Below are 21,037 nucleotides of genomic sequence, written 5' to 3' on the forward strand. Positions count from 1 at the left end.
TAAGGATGTCTCTCATGCTGGTGCTAAGACAGATTCTCTGGCTTCTGATTACTCCTTTCTCAGGCTTCCAGGGTATCTCAATTTTCAACAACAGTTTGGTTTTGGTCTTGGTTTCTTTCTGAAGATTATGCCTGTCTACTGCCCTATGAATCATGCTGAGTGGCAAAATAGATTTTCTTTTTCTACTGTTCACCATCAGAAGAGTCACCATCTCTCTAAAAGCTACAACTTGTTTTAAGATGTTGTATGATAAAACATTTTCTGGGGAAATATAATAAACACATCTACTTGCCCCAGATAGGGAACCCACAACAGACCTAAACATGGATGCCACCAAAGTCCATCTTGGTGAATCAATGAGTTTTATTAGGGCTACAGACAGGAGAAGAAATGACTCAAAGGCGGTTACATCACCAAAGCCCACCTCAGCATGGCTCACAGCTAACAAAACTGGGGACCTGGACCCTGGACAGGCTACAGACAGCTCAGAAGCTTGGAAGTGTCCTTTCCATGTGCCTCAGTTGGTCTAAAACCTCTCCCAGCCAACTCAGCAGGTTTCTGCTTTTTCCAGGCAGCTAGTCAGGTCTGAGAAACTTCTTGGCAGCTTGGTTTTGCTTCCTGTCAGAGGGACTTTCAACTTCTATTATTTGCTCTGGCAGAAGAGGCCTAGTGCATGTGGTCAGTCTCAGGGACTCTGTGAAGGTGGCTCAGTTGTTTACTTCCCCGCTGAAGGACTCCCTCCCTGCAGGATGAACACCCCAGCCTTGGAGAGAACTGTTTCCCAGCATGAGGCTTGTTAGGCAGATGGAAGAGTGTTTGGAGGGCTTGTTTTGAATGTTTTGTTTGTTTGGTTTTATTGGAACCTGTCTGTATTACCCTTGTGATAAGGCTCCTGCTTCTTCTTCAACAGTCAAGGAAGTGTGTCTATATGTCTTGGCTTCTTTTGGGATGTTGTCTGGCTTTGGTGCTACACTTTCCGGTGTATCCTATACATTTGAGAATTTTCAAAGCTCTTCATCTTCTCAGAAGAGTCTTTTTTTTGGCAGTTGCCCTTCACCAGATCACACCAGCAACTTCTACTCTGCCATTTTATCCTGAACTTTCTATCCTTCCTTCAGAAGTATCTTCCATGTTTACAGTTCTAGATGATTTAACAGAAACATGTAACATGACATGGATGCCTCAAGATTCCTGTAGTCCACTTAATACCCTGTATGAAACAGTTCACTTTATTGATACTATTAAAAATATTTGAACACAGCCAGGCAGTGGTGGCACACGCCTTTGAATCCCAGAACTTGGAGGCAGAGGCAGGTGGACTGCTGTGAGTTCAAGGCCAGCCTGGTCTAGAGAGTGAGTTCTAGGACAGCCAGAGCTCACAAAGAATCCTGCCTTGAAAAACAAAACAGACCAAAAAGGTATTTGAACAGAGGGCTGATACCTGACCTATTTTCTCACATCTAAACTACAACTATCATCTGTCCAAAAAAGGCAAAGTAGGATATGTCTATGATACTCCCTGCAACAAAATGGGTTCAAAACAAATGATTTTTTCAATATCAGAACTAATGAATTTTGTATGTGCTAATACACACATTCAAGGATAACTTTATAAATATTTTGCTGTGTATTTCCTCAAGGTGGAGTTATTTCTCTCCTATCTATCAGAAGTGGACCTAGTGGCTGACTGGCTGTGTGCTAGGATATCATGTTTATGATTAGATCATAAAGAAATACTGTGACCTCCAGCTCGGCCTCACTTTCCTTTATATTTATATTCACATTCATATCCCCCCTCCCTTTCCCTCCTTCCCATTCTCTCTGGGGAAAGCCTCTGTGCTTCCCTATAACAAAAAGGTAGTCCCTTGCAGAGACACCTTAGGCTTGTCAACAGTCACATGAGTGACCACTGAAAGCAGGTAGTTCCCAGGTAGGACCTAAGATGATGACAGCCTGATTACATTCTCCAGAGAGACCAGAGTCTAGAACCAAGCAGATAAGCCACCAGGAGGCTCCTGATGCCCAGAAACCAAGATATGTTTTAAATAGTTTATTACTTGGCCAAAAGAAACATCAGATAGAGCACCGAGGAAAGGTTATTTGATAATAATAACTGATTATATAAATTTGATATGATTATATTTTTTTACCTTCTTCCTTTGAAATTGGTCAGACCAAATCCGTAAAATATAGGAACTCCTAAGTAATCAAGTTTTCTCTGTTCTATCCACTTTTTAACTGCAAAGAAAAATTAACAAGAAACATGATTTTAAAAGGTATTTTACATTTGTAGAGATGCTAAGACTTACTTATCTAACTAAACTAGTAATTAGACCTAAGAAAATAAAAACTTGGTAAAAATAGATATACCTATCTCATGGCTTCAAACACTTTTATTTCTACTATAATTAACATAAAATGCTTAAAAACAAAACTAAGAGTACCATAAAAGACAAATCCTTACAAAGTAGATTGTTATCACTCATAAATAAAAATCCATTAAACAAAGCATTTCATCATATGCTAGCTAAATTTCTAAATGTAACACATGCTGACCACAAGGGACACTTCTCCTCACTACTGCCTTCATTGAAGTTGAAAGCCATGTTAATCCAAAAGGTACAAATTGGGCAGAAAAAATACCTGACTCTGAAATTAAAAGTTATTTGCTCTGTAAAATAACTGTTTTAAATAAATTTAGTTTACCAAAAAAATCATAATTGAATTGTTTAATTCCGTTAAACAATCAGGTAGTTTAATCACTGTTTTCACTTCTCTCCTATGTGTGTTTTATGCTTAAGACAGCTTCCCTGATAAAACGATCAAATTTAATGGATTCTATTTGTCACTCTGACATAGTTGAAGCAGTTAGTAAAGACTATAGTCATAGTGTTTGGAAGCTTTATTAAGGAAAGGAAAGTTAATTATTCGGGCCAGATCCATCATTCTTTCTCCTAAACAAGATATAAAGGCCCTTGACCATTCTAGTCATTATGACTCCTACTGACATCCACAATGCTTCACTTAGTTCTTAGAAACCTCTTCCTGGTCTTCATCTCTGCTTATAATCATTTCACATTCAGCTCTCTAGCTAATAGTTCTTATTTGCTATCTAGCTCCAAACAACTTCCCAACATTCACCTAATATTTTCTTAAAATCTTATATTTAATCATTTGCAAATATTTTAATCCACCTTACAACTCTTCCCTTTGTGTGTGTGTGTGTGTGTGTTCTATCTACGTTAGTTTCGTCACTATATGCTTTCTATCTAAATGCATCTTTATAAAAGAAATAATTTCATTCTACAATCTTTTATGCTTAGAGAATTCTTGATAATTCCACAAGTCAGCATGCTATGTAAAATAGTAGAAAAACTTTGACTTAAAATATATAACCCGTTATGTGTGCCATATCAAGATGTGTATACCATCTGTCTTGCTTTTATACGTTATAACTGTTAAGTACATCATTTTACAATAAAATTTCATGTGGAAAAGAATTTTCTAGAAGGCCAGAAAAAGACCAAAATATTAACCCTCACTTTAGCAAGCCCATGTATGGCAGAGCTGCTTAGCTGTTTTTACTTACTATATTCTCTTTTTGCAGCTCTCTGATAAAATTTAAGTTCTGAAAATAATGGGCCATTCTCTTGATATTCCTATGAAAGAAAAATAATTAATTTTAATAGGAAGAATTATCCTAAAGATAAAACAATCGTATTAACTGTGAAAATATAAGCATTCACACATAAAATACATAATATAGAATTATTCTTCATCAAACAAGAACCAGATTTCTACTAAAAAAAAAAAAGATAACACTAAATAAACTTGAAAAGTCTCATTTTAGACAACATATTGTACTGCTATCCCAATATAGTCTTATGCATGAAAGAAGTCTTCTGTAAAGATCTTCTCAAAAACACTGAGAACTGTATACATAAATAACACTGGCTGTATCGCAATGTGTCTTCGGGGCAGGCATACTGGAAAGTACCATGGGGTCCTCTCACACATGACTCCTTCACTAACAGTCTACTACATGTTATTCATTGTGCTATGCCCAGGGGACATGGACAGGAGTGAAATCCTAAGCCTTGCCTTAAGGTCCTTACTACCTAAAAGAGGGAAGGAAAGAACATATTTTTTATGAGAATAAAGCAGAATGGGTAAAAAGTCAGAAATATAGGCCTATAAATGTAAGAACACTTACCACTTTTATTACATGTCTTGCATCTTTGTTTGGTTTATTTGTAGAGAAAGCTACAGAAAAAAGACAAGTAGAAAATAATAGTTATTCCAAATCACAGAGAGATCTTAGATATGAATACATGAACTAGATTATCTCCAAAGCCTCTTATAACTGTCGCCATCTCCACTCTATAAAAGGTGCTGCTGAAGTTGAGGAAATGGAATAAATTTCTCAGTAAGAATGATAGATTGAGGCCTGTCTGACACAGAACACACTGCTCATCATATTCTATATTCAAGCATTCAGACATAAGAAGTGAAAAGACAATGTTAATCACATACTCTAAGTGCAGAGAAGGTAAGAAAGCTAAAGCACATGAGATTAAGCCTGTCCAAGGTGTTCCTAGGATATAGTTCTCACATCCATGCCAGGGTGGGATTCTCATTGATCCAGCTGCCCAAGTGACCCATGTTCCATAAAGAGACCCTCAGCCAAGCTTCTATAAGTAACACCAACAACCCCAATGGTCTACTAAACTAGTTTTGGGTGGACTGTTTCCCTGGCATGACATCTGGTGTTTCCCCAGGAAGTGGTATAGTATACATGATGTATGCACACAAAAACCACAAATAAGTTAAAGAAGAACAATTGCAATAGATGATATTATAGACAGCTAATGTCTATGGGTGGAATGCCAGAGGGGCAATCCTGACACGGTTGCCCTTGCCCCATGTTGTATGGAATGGTGTGGCTTCTCCCTGGAGTGACAGTTGCATGTTCCCTGCTATGTTTGGTAAGAGAAGCAAACAAGCATGACCAATCTGAGGAATGGGAATGCTTGGGAGTAACACCAAGGTTGTTGTCGCCCTTACTCTGACCCCAAACCACCAATGGACCTGAGAAAATACCATAATACTTTGAAACCGGTATGTATGGAAGGGATTCTAAGCTAGACACGGTGTCAGCTGTGTGGTCTCTGTTGTCAGCACTAAAACAACTGAAGCTGACCTGTCTCCCCAGAAAGAACTGGTTCAAGCGGAAAAAAATGGCTGCTACACACAGAAACACTGCCCCAGTTGCATTACAATGGTTAGCCAGTTAGTTGAAGAAATGAATATCTGCTTTTAATTATAAGCCAAGCCTATTCTAGATATAAAATTGACATCAAAAAATTCCATAGCATCTACTTTTGTTGTAGGGTGAAAAAAAATCAGATATTCATCAGTTATTTACATAAGCGCAATATTGCAACAAGGAACAAAGACATTGACAGAAATTGTATTTAAACCTCTGATATGTGAATGCATTTGAGAACTAATGACATCTTACAGATGTTGTCCAGCATGTAGCAGCTAAACATAACCATAGTGCTTATGCATGAACTCAATCCTACAAGTCCTTTTTCCAACTATTGATCTTGCATATTAATGACAGTTTTGCACAATAAATTCGTCATTGAATTGGTGTTAACAAAAATTGAACTGGCATTAACTAAAGTTATCACACACATAGAAAAATTGATGAGCCTGGAATAGAGTAGTGCAAGGAAAATTTGAAATTAGTTAGGGAAAAAGTTATCACAACATGACTGTGACAACTGAGTACTGTATGAATTGCCTAAATGACTATTTTTAAAGCATTTTATCAAACTTTAATGGGAAACATTGAATATTGGATCTATAGCAGGTCCCACAAAAGGCACTCAAGAGGAAAATAATGATTCTGAACTGTGTTAGCATCTAACATGAGTTCAACACGTACACATGAAATAATGATGTATATTATTTGATATAATTTCAAGAATCTTCATGAGTTTAAATAGACTAATTTCATCAGCTAAAATAAGAAAGTGCCGTGCTGTTAAAACTCAGATTAATCCATACTATTGATAAAACACAAACTTAAGCTTAATGATGGCAAATTGCTATGTCAAACAGAAGAAAGAAAATAAGCTAATACAACAAAATTAATTGAAAGAATGAAGAAAGCTTGAACACAGAGTTTCAAAACTGAGGAAAGAATTATTAGATAACAAGCCAGTAATGAAAGAAACTGTGTAATGAACATAATATAACTTGAAAGTATATAGCAATAGTTTAAAATATATAAATCAACAACTAGTAGAACTATAGGTAAAAACTGGTGACAAAACAGTGAAAAATATTAATGGCAGCCAAACAAACAAAACAGATTCAAACTGCACAGTTCACAATTTTTCTCTAGAAACTAGATTTAAAAACAGTAGTGAGGAGGCCTAGGCAATCTATGGGGCCTTGAGTAGCAGATCAGTGTTTATCCCTGGCATACAAATGGACTTTGGGAGCCCATCCCACAATGAGGGATGCTCTTTCAGCCTGGACTCTTGGGGGAGGGCCTAGGCCATGCCCTGAATGAAATGACAGACTCTGGAGATCCCCCATGAGGGCCTCACCCTCCCTGGGGAAAGGAGTGGAGATTGGGTAGGGGGTTGGTAGGGGGTGCGGGGGAGGAGACGGAGTGGGAGCTGAGATTGACATGTGAAGCAAGCTTGTTTCTAATTTAAATTTTAAAAAAAGTACAGGTTGACAGTTGTGATTAGAGAGAGCAAATAAACAAAACTGTATATCTGGAAAAAAAGATGACTTCAAGCATATATTGATATTAACATATGGACATTTTGGCCAATAAGGGGTGTGTGTGTGTGTGTGTGTGTGTGTGTGTGTGTGTATGTGTGTGTGTGTGTGTGTGTAATCAACAATGTGAAAAAACAGTAAAGAACACATACTCTCTTCAAGAATGCATAAAATATTACTTTTAAACTGTCTACATTTGTATCTGGAAAATAACTCCCTTCTTCAATTCCTTTTTAAATTTAAACTAAAATTGTTCATGTAGTATATTCTCCCTGCAACTCCTCTTATAGTCTTACCAGCTTCGTGCCCACCCAACACTGTGAACTGTCTCTCACAAAACAAACAAATGAAAAAGCAATAAAACAAAAAGCACCCGAGAAAACAAAACACAAGGCACACATACAAACACAGAGTTTGTTTTCTGTTTGTTTACTAGTCCTGGACATGAGGCCTATCCCGGAGTAGAAGTGATATACACCGTGGCACTGCCTTGGAGAAGACAGATTCCACTGTCCCAAAGATATCAATCATAAATAGCTTCTTGGTTAAGGTGGAATTGTATTCAGTGCCCCTTCCCCAAGCTGTCCAATGAACATGGGGAACTCAAACAGGTGCCCAGCTAGAAGATCCACCGATATTAACTAATAGTGTGGTGCTGGAAGGTGTTCTGCACACTACCAGTGGAGAAAAGCAACCATCACTATCACCCAGCTATAAATTGTGACCTACAACAGTGGTCTGCATGCAAAATATACTAGCACAACAGTGATAAAAATGTTATGGGAATAACCAACCACCTTTTGGTTGGATTGAGGCCCAATCTTTGAGATGAAACCCATTCCTGACACTACTGAAGTGACCAGGAATGTAGAACTAGATAGGTCACAGACTTGAGGAAAACCTATTACTATTATCTGCTAAAGGAACAAAGCAATAAAATGACCCTATATGACATATTACAATACCATGTATCAGTGCATCTCCCAACCCTCACCAGAGTAGACTCCCCCTTGTAACAGCTAGTAATTAACAGAAACCCACAAGGAAACAATGTGGAAAGAGTGAGAGACTTTGAAAACCTCATCCCTAAATGTACTGTCTTCAGCAAACCCCTCCCTCAGGGATCAGAGACCTATGAAGAAAGAGGAGGGGGCAATTGAAAGGGTGGGCGGTAATGGATGACCCCAAAGCAACAGTCTTCCAGAGACAATAGGGCTGTTACACATATGAACTCACGGAAACAGGACAGCAAGGACAAGACTTGCCTAAGTTCACAAAATAACTCCTAAAAATATTAAGCCATATTCTCTGACCACAGTAAATGGTCCCTAAGGAAATTAGAAAGCATAGCAGAACCCATGAAATGCATAATTGTAGGAGGAAGTCTGATGCCGCCATTAAACATGTGACTTACTAAGTCTATGCCGCCATTAAACATGTGACTTACTAGAGGCGCATACAGATGAGGTAATAAAAGGGCGGTTTACCACACCGCTAACCACACCCACTTTAGGCAGGACTAAAGACGTATACGGCTGGACGTGAAGACGTATACATACGTAGGCGGAACTACGTCACTAGCCAAGCCCACTTTTGGGCATGGCTAGGGGCGTTACGGGGAAGGCATAAAAGACAGCGCACAGGAAGTCTCGCTCTCTTTTCCTGGAGTTCGGCTTCCGGTCCAGTCGCTAGCTGAGATCTGCTGGGCTTCTCGGGGTTTGGTATCTTGTGAGTAATTTTCTATATAAAATACTTAGCCTTATTTTCAGTAATTGTGTGTCGCGTATCGTTACAGCGTCCGTAAAGCCAACAGTTTGGTGTCGGAGCGGGATTGGAATCGGGACCCAGGGCTTCTCTCGGCCCGACCAGGCACACGTGGACTCTCCTTTCGCTAAGTTCCTCACTACTTCGCTCGGCAAGGCACGATTCCTGCCGCCAGGAACCAGCACCTTCTACCTGCCGGTAAGGTTAGGCGGAATTCCAAGGTTTCTCTCGCGGCCACGTGCTGTTTTACTGGCGGCCAGCTGACTCCGGCCACCTGCTCTTTCGCTGGCAGCCTGTTGATTTCGGCCTGAATTACTCCATTGGTAACAAACGTAACTGCTTTATACAATGTCAACAGCTAACACTATGATGCAGGATGTTAAGAATTTTCTTGTTTTTTGTATGGATGGGATTTTAGAAAGGGTTGAGGACCTACCTGAAAGGTGCTTCCTACCCATGATGGTGATTATTAGCTTCATAATCAATATAATTTTGTTAATGAAATGGCTCAAAAATAGGAATAAACTTATACAGGTCATGCAGTCATCGCAGGATAGTTTTGAAATCTTAATACAAAGGATTCAGGAAATGCAAAATTCATTGCAGGAGAGTAAGAAAGGGTTGGTAGAAAATATTCAGGATATTAAAAATGATAATGTAGGTCTGATGAACAGGTTTAAAGAGACGGAACACAAAATTGAATTATTTTCAGGAAAAATGTGTTCCATAGATAGAATTGAAAAATTGGAACATAATGTGGAAACATTTAACGACAAACACGGTTCCATGTTTGATGATTTCACTAGCAAATTACAAAGACTGGAACATAAAATTGAAATGCTAGCAGAAAAGAATTGTTCCATGTCTGAGAGCAATGGTAAACTAACTGATAGAATATCATTTGTAGAAGGCAGTTTACATGCTATTGAGGTACTTGCTAAGGATGAGACTATTAGAAATTTGGAATCACATGTAAACGATGAATGTAAAAAAATGAAAGATTCCATGACATCCTTAGAAAATCATTTGTCCCAAGAACTTCAAGAGCTCAGAGAAACAATGATGAATAGACTGCAGGATTTAGAAGACGCTCAATCTGATACTTCAGAATCAGAAATACAGGCAACAGGTCAGGACAGGAGTTTCCCAAAGCTTCTCAAATGCCAGAATGATTTCCCTAAGGTTGCTATGCGTTCCCCTATGGTTTTTCCGGTATCTGTAACAGAAAAACCAGCAACGAAAAAACAATCAAATGGTCCCATTGCTTATCACTGGGAGCCTATACAGATGAAGGATCTAAAAAATATTAAGGAGGCCATTGTCATGTATGGTCTTCATTCTCCCTTTGTCAGAGAGCTCCTAACCTCATGGGCTACTGTAAATAAAGTAACCCCAAAAGACTGGGCCCAATTAGCCTCTGCAGTACTCGAAAATTCTTGCCAAATTCAATGGAGAGCTTTATGGAGGCAAGAAGCAAAAGCAATTGAGATTCAGGAATTGCAGAAGGGTCATGAAGTACCCCAAGACAAGATTCTTGGGGAGGGTCCTTACGCTGACACGCAGGTTCAATCTGCATATGACGAGCACATGTTGTCTTTGTGCCGTACAGCTGCGTTAAATGCCTTGGATAAGGTTTGTGAAACAGGAGAGATAATGCAACCCTACACCAAGGTATTACAGGGCCCAAGGGAAAGGTTCACTGAATTTTTAGAGAGATTATCCAGAGCAGTAGAGGTACAGGTAGCGAACCCAGAATCCAGGCGTCTTCTTATAGAATCTTTGGCGTATGAGAACGCGAATCCTCAATGCAGGCAGGTAATTTGGCCATTAAAAATAAGATCAGCGCCATTGGAGGAATGGGTTCTGCATACAGCGAACCTGGAATGTAAAAGTCAGGATACAGGAGCTTGGGTAGGTGAAGCTATTTCTACAGGTTTGAGGAGGCACCAGGATGCCAAATACCCTACCTGTGATGATATAGAGGCATGGGTAGGGAAGGCAATCTCAAAGAATTTAAATAGGCGTAAAGATGCAAAATGCTTTAACTGTGGTAGAATAGGACATCTTAGTAGGAACTGTAGACAACGCATTCCTAGAAATAATGCTTTTACCAGGAATGTATCAAACAGAAGGCCTAAGCCTCCTGGTCTATGCAGGAGGTGTGGGAAGGGGCGCCATTGGACTGATGAATGCTTTTCCACAATAGACAGACAAGGTAGATCTTTACAGCAGGGAAACGGGCTTCCGGGGCTCCATGGAGCCCCGAAGAGGAAGATTATCCGGTCATTCCCAGTGACAGTGGAGGACAGCCTCTCCCAGGACAATTAGAAGATCCACTGCCCATTGTAAATAATACGGCACTGGATAATACATTAGCTCCAGAGGATGAATCAATTACATCAGGAGGAGATACAAAACATATATTTTGGCAAACTTCTATACAATATCATAGACCCAAACTTCCGGTTAAGGTAAATAATAGGGTGATTTACGGATTACTGGACACCGGAAGTGACGTCACTATCCTTAATCAGCAGTCCTGGCCACAAAACTGGGCTTTAAAAGAGGTTAATGTTCAATTCTTAGGGATCGGAACCCTATCTGAAGTTAAACAGAGCGTTAGATGGATTGACTTTATTGGGCCAGAAGGACAGAGAGGAAGGTTAAAGCCATACGTTGCAGATATTGCTATAAACCTCTGGGGTCGTGATCTACTCCAGCAATGGAATACGCAGATTAAAATTCCTCCTGTATCAGCTAGGAATTATAGACAAGCTCTTAGTGGTAGTAAGAATATAGTAAGACAGTACAGAAAACAGATGCCAAATGTACAGGCTGTGCAGAAGCAAGATGCTAGTGCCAAACCTACAGAGCAACCAAAAGCTCTACCATTAAAATGGCTGACAGATGAACCCGTCTGGGTGGGTCAATGGCCTATGACATCTGAGAAGTTAGAGGCTTTGGAGAAGTTAGTTCAGGAACAGCTAGATGCTGGACACATTGAGGAATCAACTAGTGCGTGGAATTCGCCTGTTTTTGTTGTCAAGAAGAAGTCTGGTAAGTGGAGAATGGTTACTGATCTTAGAGCCATCAACAAGGTAATTCAGCCTATGGGGTCTCTACAACCTGGGATGCCGTTACCTTCTCTAATTCCTAAGGATTGGCCAATTATAGTTATAGACTTAAAAGATTGTTTCTTCACCATACCGTTACAAGAAAACGACAGAGAAAAGTTTGCCTTCACAGTACCTACCTATAATAATTCCCGTCCGGTACAGAGATTCCAGTGGAAGGTACTACCTCAAGGTATGTTAAACAGTCCAACTTTGTGTCAATATTTTGTGAATAAACCTCTAGAAATAATTCGTAAAAAATTTCCACATTCGTTAATATATCATTATATGGATGACATATTATTGTCTGATTCAAATAAGGATACTTTGGAAAAGATGTTTGAGGCAGTAAAGGAAATTTTGCCTCGCTGGGGATTACAAATTGCCCCAGAAAAAATACAAAGAGGAGATTCTATTAACTATTTAGGTTATAAAATAGATGCTCAGAAAATTAGACCACAGAAAGTACAGATCAGAAGAGATCGTTACCGGACTCTTAATGATCTTCAAAAACTATTAGGAGAAATCTCTCAATTACAGACGATTATTGGTGTAGAAGGGCATGATTTAAAACACCTGAAAATGGCTTTAAAAGGAGATAAAGACCTAAACAGCCCACGAGTACTATCAGCTGAGGCTGAAAAAGAATTAGAATGGGTAGAAAAGAGAATATTAGAAGCACATGTGGACCGTGTGGATCCAAATCTGGACTGTATTCTGGTTATTTTACCATCTAGAGAATACCCCTCAGGAATATTAATGCAGAGGGATGACATCATTCTAGAATGGGTATTTCTGCCACATAAACAAAATAAAAAATTGAAAACATATATAGAAAAGATATCTGATTTGATATTAAAAGGTAAATTAAGGCTTCGTCAACTGACTGGGAAAGACCCAGCTGAAATTATTGTACCTTTAACGAATGAGGAAATTTCCTCCTTATGGAAGGATAATGAGTATTGGCAAATAGCTTGCAGTGACTTTTTGGGAAGTATTAGTAATAACTATCCCAAAACAGAGAGAATCAAATTCATAAAGAAAACAATTTGGATTCTTCCACGTATCGTGAGGCAAACACCTATTTCTGGAGTTCTTACCTTCTACACGGATGCAAACAAATCAGGTAAAGCAGGGTATAAATCAGGAAAAATAAGTAAAGTAGTTCAAAGCCCTTACAACTCCGTACAAAAGGCAGAGTTATATGCCATTCTGATGGTACTTAAAGACTTTACAGAGCCTCTCAATATAGTCACGGATTCTCAGTATGCAGAAAGAGTTGTCCTGCACATTGAGACTGCAGAATTTGTTCCTGATAATACAGAATTAACCTCATTGTTTTTACAATTGCAGGAAATCATCAGAAACAGGACTCATCCTATATATATAACACACATCAGATCCCATACAGGTCTGCCAGGTCCTCTGGCACAAGGCAATGATGAAATTGATCGTTTATTAGTAGGTAATGTGTTGGAAGCTTCAGAATTTCATAAGAAACACCATGTTAACAGCAAAGGTTTAAAGAAGGATTTTTCTATCACCTGGCAACAAGCCAAAGAAATAGTAAGAAATTGTCCCAGTTGCTCATTGTACAATCAAACTCCATTACCAGCAGGTTGTAATCCTAAAGGTGTTCACAGAAATGAACTTTTGCAAATGGATGTATTTCACTTCCCAGAATTTGGCAGTTTGAAATATGTACACCATACTATAGACACGTACTCAGGCTTCCAATGGGCTACTGCCCTCAGCTCTGAAAAAGCTGACTCTGTTATTACACACCTCTTAGAGGTAATGGCTGTTATGGGTATACCTAAAACAATAAAAACTGACAATGGTCCAGCATATGTCTCCAGTAAATTGGAACAATTCTTCAAATATTATAATATAAAACATGTAACTGGTATACCTTACAATCCCACAGGACAAGCAATAATTGAAAGGTCTAACCGAACCTTAAAGGAGATGCTTCATAAACAGCCAGGGAAAACAAAGACACCTAGACACAGGTTACACAATGCTTTACTAACGTTGAATTTTCTTAATGCTGATGAAAAAGGACAAACTGCAGCAGAAAGACACTGGACTACAGAGAAGACTTCTGAACTGAACCAACCGGTGTATTTTAAGGATGTTATGACCTCAGTCTGGAAACCAGGATATGTGTTACGTTGGGGAAGGGGTTATGCTTTTGTTTCCACAGGAGAAGAAAAGATTTGGGTTCCATCAAAATTAATTAAAATTCGATCAGAACAGAAAACATCTCAGGAGGAGGAAGATAACAGCCCATCTACAAATTCATAGTCCACCATGGGTAAAGGGACCTCCTAAAAGGAAAGAGAAGTGTTTTGTTTTTGTATTCACAGGTAAACTCAGCAAAGAATACTGGACATATGGATTCCTGTAGAAGAATGAATAGCTACCCTGAGGACCATCAAACACACACTGTGTGGTATCAAAGCCTAAATCTCTCTATATTGCTTTTTCATAGTATCCTTTTATCTTTATTTCTTCACATACCTCAATTCCCATTAATTTAACTGAAGCTGGCTTTGGAGTTGGATTGGCTCTCCTACTCTAAACCCAAGCATGTTATTTAAATACAATTCAGAATTTCTGTATTATATCAAAGAGCCATTGATATAAGACAGAAGAAATAAAATGAGGGACTATTATCTGTGGATTTCTTTTTCTGAACAGTCTAATTTCCTCCAGGTTTTCCATCTTCCCTATTGTCACCTCTTCTGTATGCATACATATGAAAGTTAAAATATTTCTTTGTTAACATTAATGTTTGAGTTTTCCAGAGAACAAGGGATTTCCTGACAGCAATCTTCAACTGCTTCCGAAAGAGAATGAGGATCCACTTCCTTGACTTCACCTGATTCGACTGGAGGCATCCGAATTGCCCCACATCATTGACTCCACCTGACAAGCACTATCCTGAAACTGGCTTGAAACTACATCACTCGACACAACTCCAGACCAAGGAACGGAAATAGCACATCTTCTACAATCTGACCAGAGCTTCAATCAACACTAGAACCCCAGTCAGGAACTTCAATCAAGCATCTCCTGCCATACTGAGACTGTCTGATCTACTTAGATTTTATTATACTAACATTTTCTTTTCACAGGTCCCCATGAGATTATCATCGTCCCATCTCAGCAGGAAGTAGTTTTGAGAATTCCACGCCCCCTTTCCCTACTATTGATATTATAAGTTTACACCTGTTAGTGTTAGTTTTCCATTATTTTAGAGTTGGGATTGGAAGGAGGTGTTCATATTTGGGTGTTTCTTTAAGATAAGTTTAGGTTTAGATAGAATAGATGTTTGATACATTTTGTTCATGGACACAAGTTAGTTGTCCTTTTTTAGACTAAAAGGGGAATTGTAGGAGGAAGTCTGATGCCGCCATTAAACATGTGACTTACTAAGTCTATGCCGCCATTAAACATGTGACTTACTAGAGGCGCATACAGATGAGGTAATAAAAGGGCGGTTTACCACACCGCTAACCACACCCACTTTAGGCAGGACTAAAGACGTATACGGCTGGACGTGAAGACGTATACATACGTAGGCGGAACTACGTCACTAGCCAAGCCCACTTTTGGGCATGGCTAGGGGGCGTTACGGGGAAGGCATAAAAGACAGCGCACAGGAAGTCTCGCTCTCTTTTCCTGGAGTTCGGCTTCCGGTCCAGTCGCTAGCTGAGATCTGCTGGGCTTCTCGGGGTTTGGTATCTTGTGAGTAATTTTCTATATAAAATACTTAGCCTTATTTTCAGTAATTGTGTGTCGCGTATCGTTACAGCGTCCGTAAAGCCAACACATAATAAAAATGAAAATACATTGGAATACAGTTAAAAATAATTGGAATACAGTTAAAATGGTCATTGTCTTTCTTTGTTAGGGTATAAACCAAACAACAGAAATAGTTCTTTCTCATCCAACTGTGGCACAAGCACTAGGTTAGGAACCAGCCACATCCACTGAATAGTTAATAGATGTGCTAATGAATGGAAGCTGTACTTGGAAATTTACAGCATGAAATATTTTACTTAAAAAAAAAACTATAAAGTGAGCTGAATGGCCAACTTAACTTAGAAAACTAAAGATACAAACATAAATTAATAAGATCAAACTTAAAAAGAATACAACCACCGAAGTACAGTCTTCATGTAGTAAGCTATCTAAGGCACAGAATTTGGTTTCTAAATGCCATTCCTGAGTAAATGAACCAGGAATGCCTAAAGAAATGGCTGCCTCGTATGACGAACCAGGCAAAGCAAGATACAGTACTTAAGCCATAAAATACATGAAGTAATAAATTTTAACCCAAAGAACAAAATCCAGCGACCATAGTGATGTAAATAACTGAATAAACAAATAAGGAAGATAAGGCAGTTCTTTCTTTTGAGTGAAATTCACTTGTTTTTAAATGGTAATTCTACTGGCTAGTTTTATTTCAGCTTGACACAAGCATCAGAGAGGAGGTAGCCTCAACTGAGAAAATACTTCCAAAAATCAGGTTATTGTCAAGTTTTTAGAATATTTTCTTTTTTATGTATTCTTTTTATTTAAATTAGAAACATGCATGCTTCAAATGTCAATCCCAGCTCCCTCCTTTTCCCTCCACCAACCCCACTCCCACCCCCCCCCCATGCCCAGCCTAATCCCCACATCATTCCCCAGGGAGGGTAAGGCCCTACTTGGGGAGGATATCCAGAGTCTATCATTTCATCCAGGGCAGGACCCAGGCCCTTCCCCATGTGTCCAGGCTGAGAAAGCATCCCTCCATGTGGAATGGGCTCCCAAAGTTCATTTGTATGCCATGGTGAACACTAGTCTACTACCCAAAGCCCCAGAGATTTTTGAGGCCTCCTCACTGATACTACATTCATGGAGTCTGGATCAGTCCCCTGTTGGCCTCTCAGTCATCAGTCTGGGGTTCAAGAGCTCCCCCTTGTCCAGTCAGCTGTCTTTGTGGGTTTCATCATCATGGTCTTGACAGCCTTGCTCATCACTCCTCCATCTCTGTCACTGGGTTCCAGGGGGTCAGTTCAGTGTTTTGATGTGAGTATCTGTCTCTGCTTCCATCAGTCACAGGATGAAAGTTCTAGGATGTCACATAAGGTACTCACCAACCTTATCATCAGATAGGGGCTACTAATGTAGTCTCTCTGCTATTACTTAGTTTTCCAGTTGGTGTTATCCTTGTACATCTCTGGGAATCTCACTAGTGTCAGCTCTCTCCTCAAAGCTATAATGACTCCAACTATTATGGTATCTCTCATCCTGGTCACCTCTAATGGCTATCCGATCAACCTGAGAAGACATGCACATTAAAAACAGCTGCATGGCAGCTGATTCTTCTGGTTAAAGCACAGAAATAGCTAGAGACTTAATAGACCAACTTTCTTGCAAGATGAAGAATGGAGGGACAGTTACATGTGGTGGTGTTAACCTTATTCTTGTATCGAAAGAACAGATGTCTCTGTAGTGCACCCTGGCACTGCAAGAGACTCCAATATATTTAATTTTCACACTGAGTTTTTCAACAGGACTAGAAGCTTTGGAGAGCAGCCAAAGGGAGTGTGAAGGGTGGTGGGGGAGTACTCCGTGCATTATTCTGGTGTCTTTCTTTGGGAGCACCTTATAGTTTAAGAGTAGTTCTTGAACCAAATTAAGACATTTTAATCCTTTCTCGACAAGCCCAAATCATGCTGAAAAGAGGACAGGAAATAGGGAGATGATTAAAAGTCTGGGTAGCCTGGTCTTCTCTAAGGAGGAAGAATTCACCCAGTGAGACTGAGGTAAGAGACAGAATGCTTCAGACAGGCTTTTCCCTCATTCAAGATGAAGGGAAGCTCCAAAGAGCAGAAATAACACAAGGACTTGTGTGTGGCAACTGAGAGTCAATAAATTGATAGAGTGTTCCCGGCTTGGCTTACCTCCTGTTTGTCCCCTACAATCCCTCCTGTGCTCACTTTTCTGAACTCTACAAACTAAACTCCAAGCAATTGCTTAAAACACAAGGATAAATGTACTAAGTCCATAAATGACAAAGAAAGACAGAAGAATCACTTACATTGTGCATGTGTGTGTAACCCCAGATAATCAAAAATGGAGGCTGAGGTGGGGAACCACTTGAACCCTAAAGTCTGAGAGCAGACTTAGCAACATTGTAAGACTTAGTCTCAATAAAAGACCAAAGACTTTACTCAGTGTTACCAAAGAAAGTGTTACTCTATCATCCACAATTTAAGATTAAAGTGGGGGGGGGCACTAGGACAACCAGCAAAATATAAGAGCCACAAATAAGTTAAAATTGTTTCAGCAGATGACCAGGGTAGTGGGGGGTTTTAAGACTTGGGCAAGCTGAGCGACTGGTGCAGACTGAGACATAGCTTCTCTCTTCTTACAAGCCTTTTATAAATCTGAAATTTTAAACTCATAAAGTGAAACTTTAAAAGTAAGAAACTGAAATAAAAAAAATCAAAAAAATTTTAAGTTTTCTTTTTTGATTTTTTGTTTTTGTTTTGTTATTGTTGTTATTCTTTTCAAGACAGAATTTTTCTGTGTAACAGCTCTGTCTGTCCTGGAACTTACTTTGTAAAAAAAAAATTGTTCTTTAAATTTTAAAATAAAAAGTGATAATTTGTTGTGAAATTTTCCTGTACACTGTGGGAAAATGTATTGCTATAATTGGAGTAATATAAAGCTGAATGGCCAACAGCTAGGCAAGAGGTATAGGTGGGGCTTCAGGACAGAGAGAGAACTCTGGGAATAAGAAAGGGGGAGTCACCAGCCAGAAGTGGAGGAAGTGGCATGAGTAGTAAGGAGAGATGAGGTCACAAACCATGTGCCAGAACAAAATTAAAAACAGGGGTTAATTTAAGTTATAAGAGCTACTAGTTAGAGCCGGGCGTTGGTGGCACACGCCTTTAATCCCAGCACTCGGGAGGCAGAGGCAGGCAGATCTCTGTGAGTTCAAGACCAGCCTGGTCTACTGAGGGAGTTCCAGGGCAGGCTCCAAAACAATACAGAGAAACCCTGCCTCGAAAAAACAAAAAAAACAAACAAACAAACAAACAAACAAAAAGAACTACTAGCTAGGAACAAGCCTAAGTTAAGTCCAAGCTCTCACGATTAATATATGTCTCTATGCCATTATTTGTGAGCTGGGAGCCCCAACAAGAAAGTTCATCTACAATAATTCTCTTGGCAAAATTATTCAGAGGATAAAAGAAAAACAAGATATCTGGAAGGGATGTAGAAAAATAGATATAGTTATATCATAAACACCAAGAAATGTTGAAATAGAGAATGACAGTCATACACAAATCATTTTCCAAAAGCATTCCAAAGAATAAAGCTTATAAATATAGAAGTCAACAATTAGAAGGATTAACCAGATGGAGGGGTATTCAACTCTTATCCCTGTCACTGAAAGGGGCTATAGAACTTGTGCAGAAAAAAGGCAGGGGAGGCACTTAAGATGCAACTATAGCTTCCTCTCCAATCTAATTTAGGAGCACAGAAGAAAAAGCTTGAGCAATCAAAGAAGTTGGCCCCACAGCTCTTAGAGCAGAAAGAGAACTTGCGGTTACAGTGCAAACCACTGCTGGGAAAAAAAAAAAAAACAGAAAAATAAGAGAACATGGAATCATTCTGTATTGACCCAGGGTTCTTCTCCAGGAACCATACTAGGTTCTCACAGTGAAGAACCAAGAAAACTCACCTCCTGGTTCCAGGATGGAAAACTCTCAAACCAGAGCCCAGCCTTCCTTTTCCAAACGAGTTGGGTATAGGGAGCTGACAGGCATGATGAAGGATAAATGCCAGAGGTACAGACACAATACAGACAATACCAATCTAGAGAATGCTGTACCCGGCGCTGCAGTGGGGGAGCACGCCTTTAATCCCAGCACTTAAGAGGCAGAGGCAGGCTGATATCTGAGTTGGAGGCTAGTCTGGTCTACAGAGTTGAGTTCCAGGACAAACTTAAAATAGAAATGACACAAAATGTATTCTCAAACTACAGAAGAAATAAACTAGACACTAATAACTGAAAGTTATGAGAAAAAAATCCTAAAACATTAAAGAGATTTCTTAAAAATATATATCTAAAAAACATATGATGAGAAAGCCCTATGGGAAAAAATTGAATGTTTTAAACTAATAAAAATGAAAATATAACTTGTCAAAATTTATGGGATGACTTTGCATATGTGGCTTGGTGGCAGAAAACATTTAGAGGGAATGTGGAAAAGATGGGAGGGAATGAGAGAGAGGGGGAAGAGAAAGAAAAAGATAAAGATGACAGTGAAAGAGAGTTAAGAGTTCAATTTAACCAATTATAGTTGTACATGGCTAGAACTCCCACCACTTGGGAGGCTGAAGCAAGAGAATTATTTGAGCACTGATGTTAAGGAGGCCATAAATTAGACCCCACCAGGCAATGAGGATGAGATGCCAAGTCTAAAGTGTTCCCCTTGCTGTCAACCACTTGCTGACTACAGCTGTGAAGATACCCTACTTCCTAGAAAACCACAGGCAGACAAACTGAAGCTTTTTTGGCAGATTATATTTACTTCCTCTACCCTTCTCCCCCTTGCAAAGTCTTTTTAAAAAACATTTTTAAGTGTGTGTGTGTGTGTGTGTGTGTGTGTGTGTGTGTGTGTGTAAATATGCACTCGAGCACAGGTGTCCACAGAAGTTAGGAGAGGGTATCTGAGGCCCTGGAGCTGGTGATAGAGGCAATTTCTGAGTCTGCCCCTACCCCTTCCCCAAAGGATTCTTTCAAAGCACAAGCAAAAGCCTGTAGGAAACAACACAAGGGCCTACCCTAGGGCCCCTACTGCTGATGAGATCTGAAATGACCAGCTAGAGTCTACATTTCTATCCTTCCTCCACTGTTTGCTAAAATTCTCCCCCTTCTTCACTTCCCCCGTGATCTGCAGGTTTCATTTGTGTGACTTGTAAGACAGGAAGCTGTCACTGGCCTCTGGCACTGAGAGTTCTGTGACTGGTTCTCCTGACTCTTCTACACCTTGCACCAAACTGTGGAGACTCTTTTGACTAGACTCCACCGCTTTTGGGATCACCTGGTCTCATTCAGAGACAAGACTCTGTCTCAAAAAGAAACCAAAGGGCAAGTCAATGCTGAGTGAGAATATATCTCAGTGCTTAACATGGGAAAGGGCTAGGGTTTTATGCTCAACACTTCAAACACAAACACTATACAGTTTATGGGATGCAGCAAAAGCAATGCTAACCTGAAGATTTATAGCACTGAATACATACATAAGATTAGGACCTTTAAAGTCAATCTTTTAAGCTTTTAC

General features: G+C 39.5%; 1 protein-coding gene across 4 annotated transcripts in view; it reads right to left on the reverse strand.

The window, feature by feature from the left end:
• Positions 1 to 21,037, reverse strand: part of Vrk2 (VRK serine/threonine kinase 2) — a 129,341-nt gene that overhangs the window by 58,395 nt on the left and 49,909 nt on the right. For all 4 annotated transcript variants that reach the window (XM_040733194.1, XM_040733192.1, XM_040733193.1 and 1 more), the window contains 3 exons: positions 4,214 to 4,263; positions 3,590 to 3,659; positions 2,151 to 2,238 (listed from right to left, as the gene is read on the reverse strand). In XM_040733194.1, coding sequence (XP_040589128.1) covers positions 2,151 to 2,238; positions 3,590 to 3,659; positions 4,214 to 4,263 — 208 coding nt within the window. The remainder of the gene's footprint in view (positions 1 to 2,150; positions 2,239 to 3,589; positions 3,660 to 4,213; positions 4,264 to 21,037) is intronic.

Source organism: Mesocricetus auratus, unplaced genomic scaffold (assembly GCF_017639785.1).
Source record: "Mesocricetus auratus isolate SY011 unplaced genomic scaffold, BCM_Maur_2.0 Super-Scaffold_100029, whole genome shotgun sequence".
Lineage (NCBI taxonomy): Eukaryota > Metazoa > Chordata > Mammalia > Rodentia > Cricetidae > Mesocricetus > Mesocricetus auratus.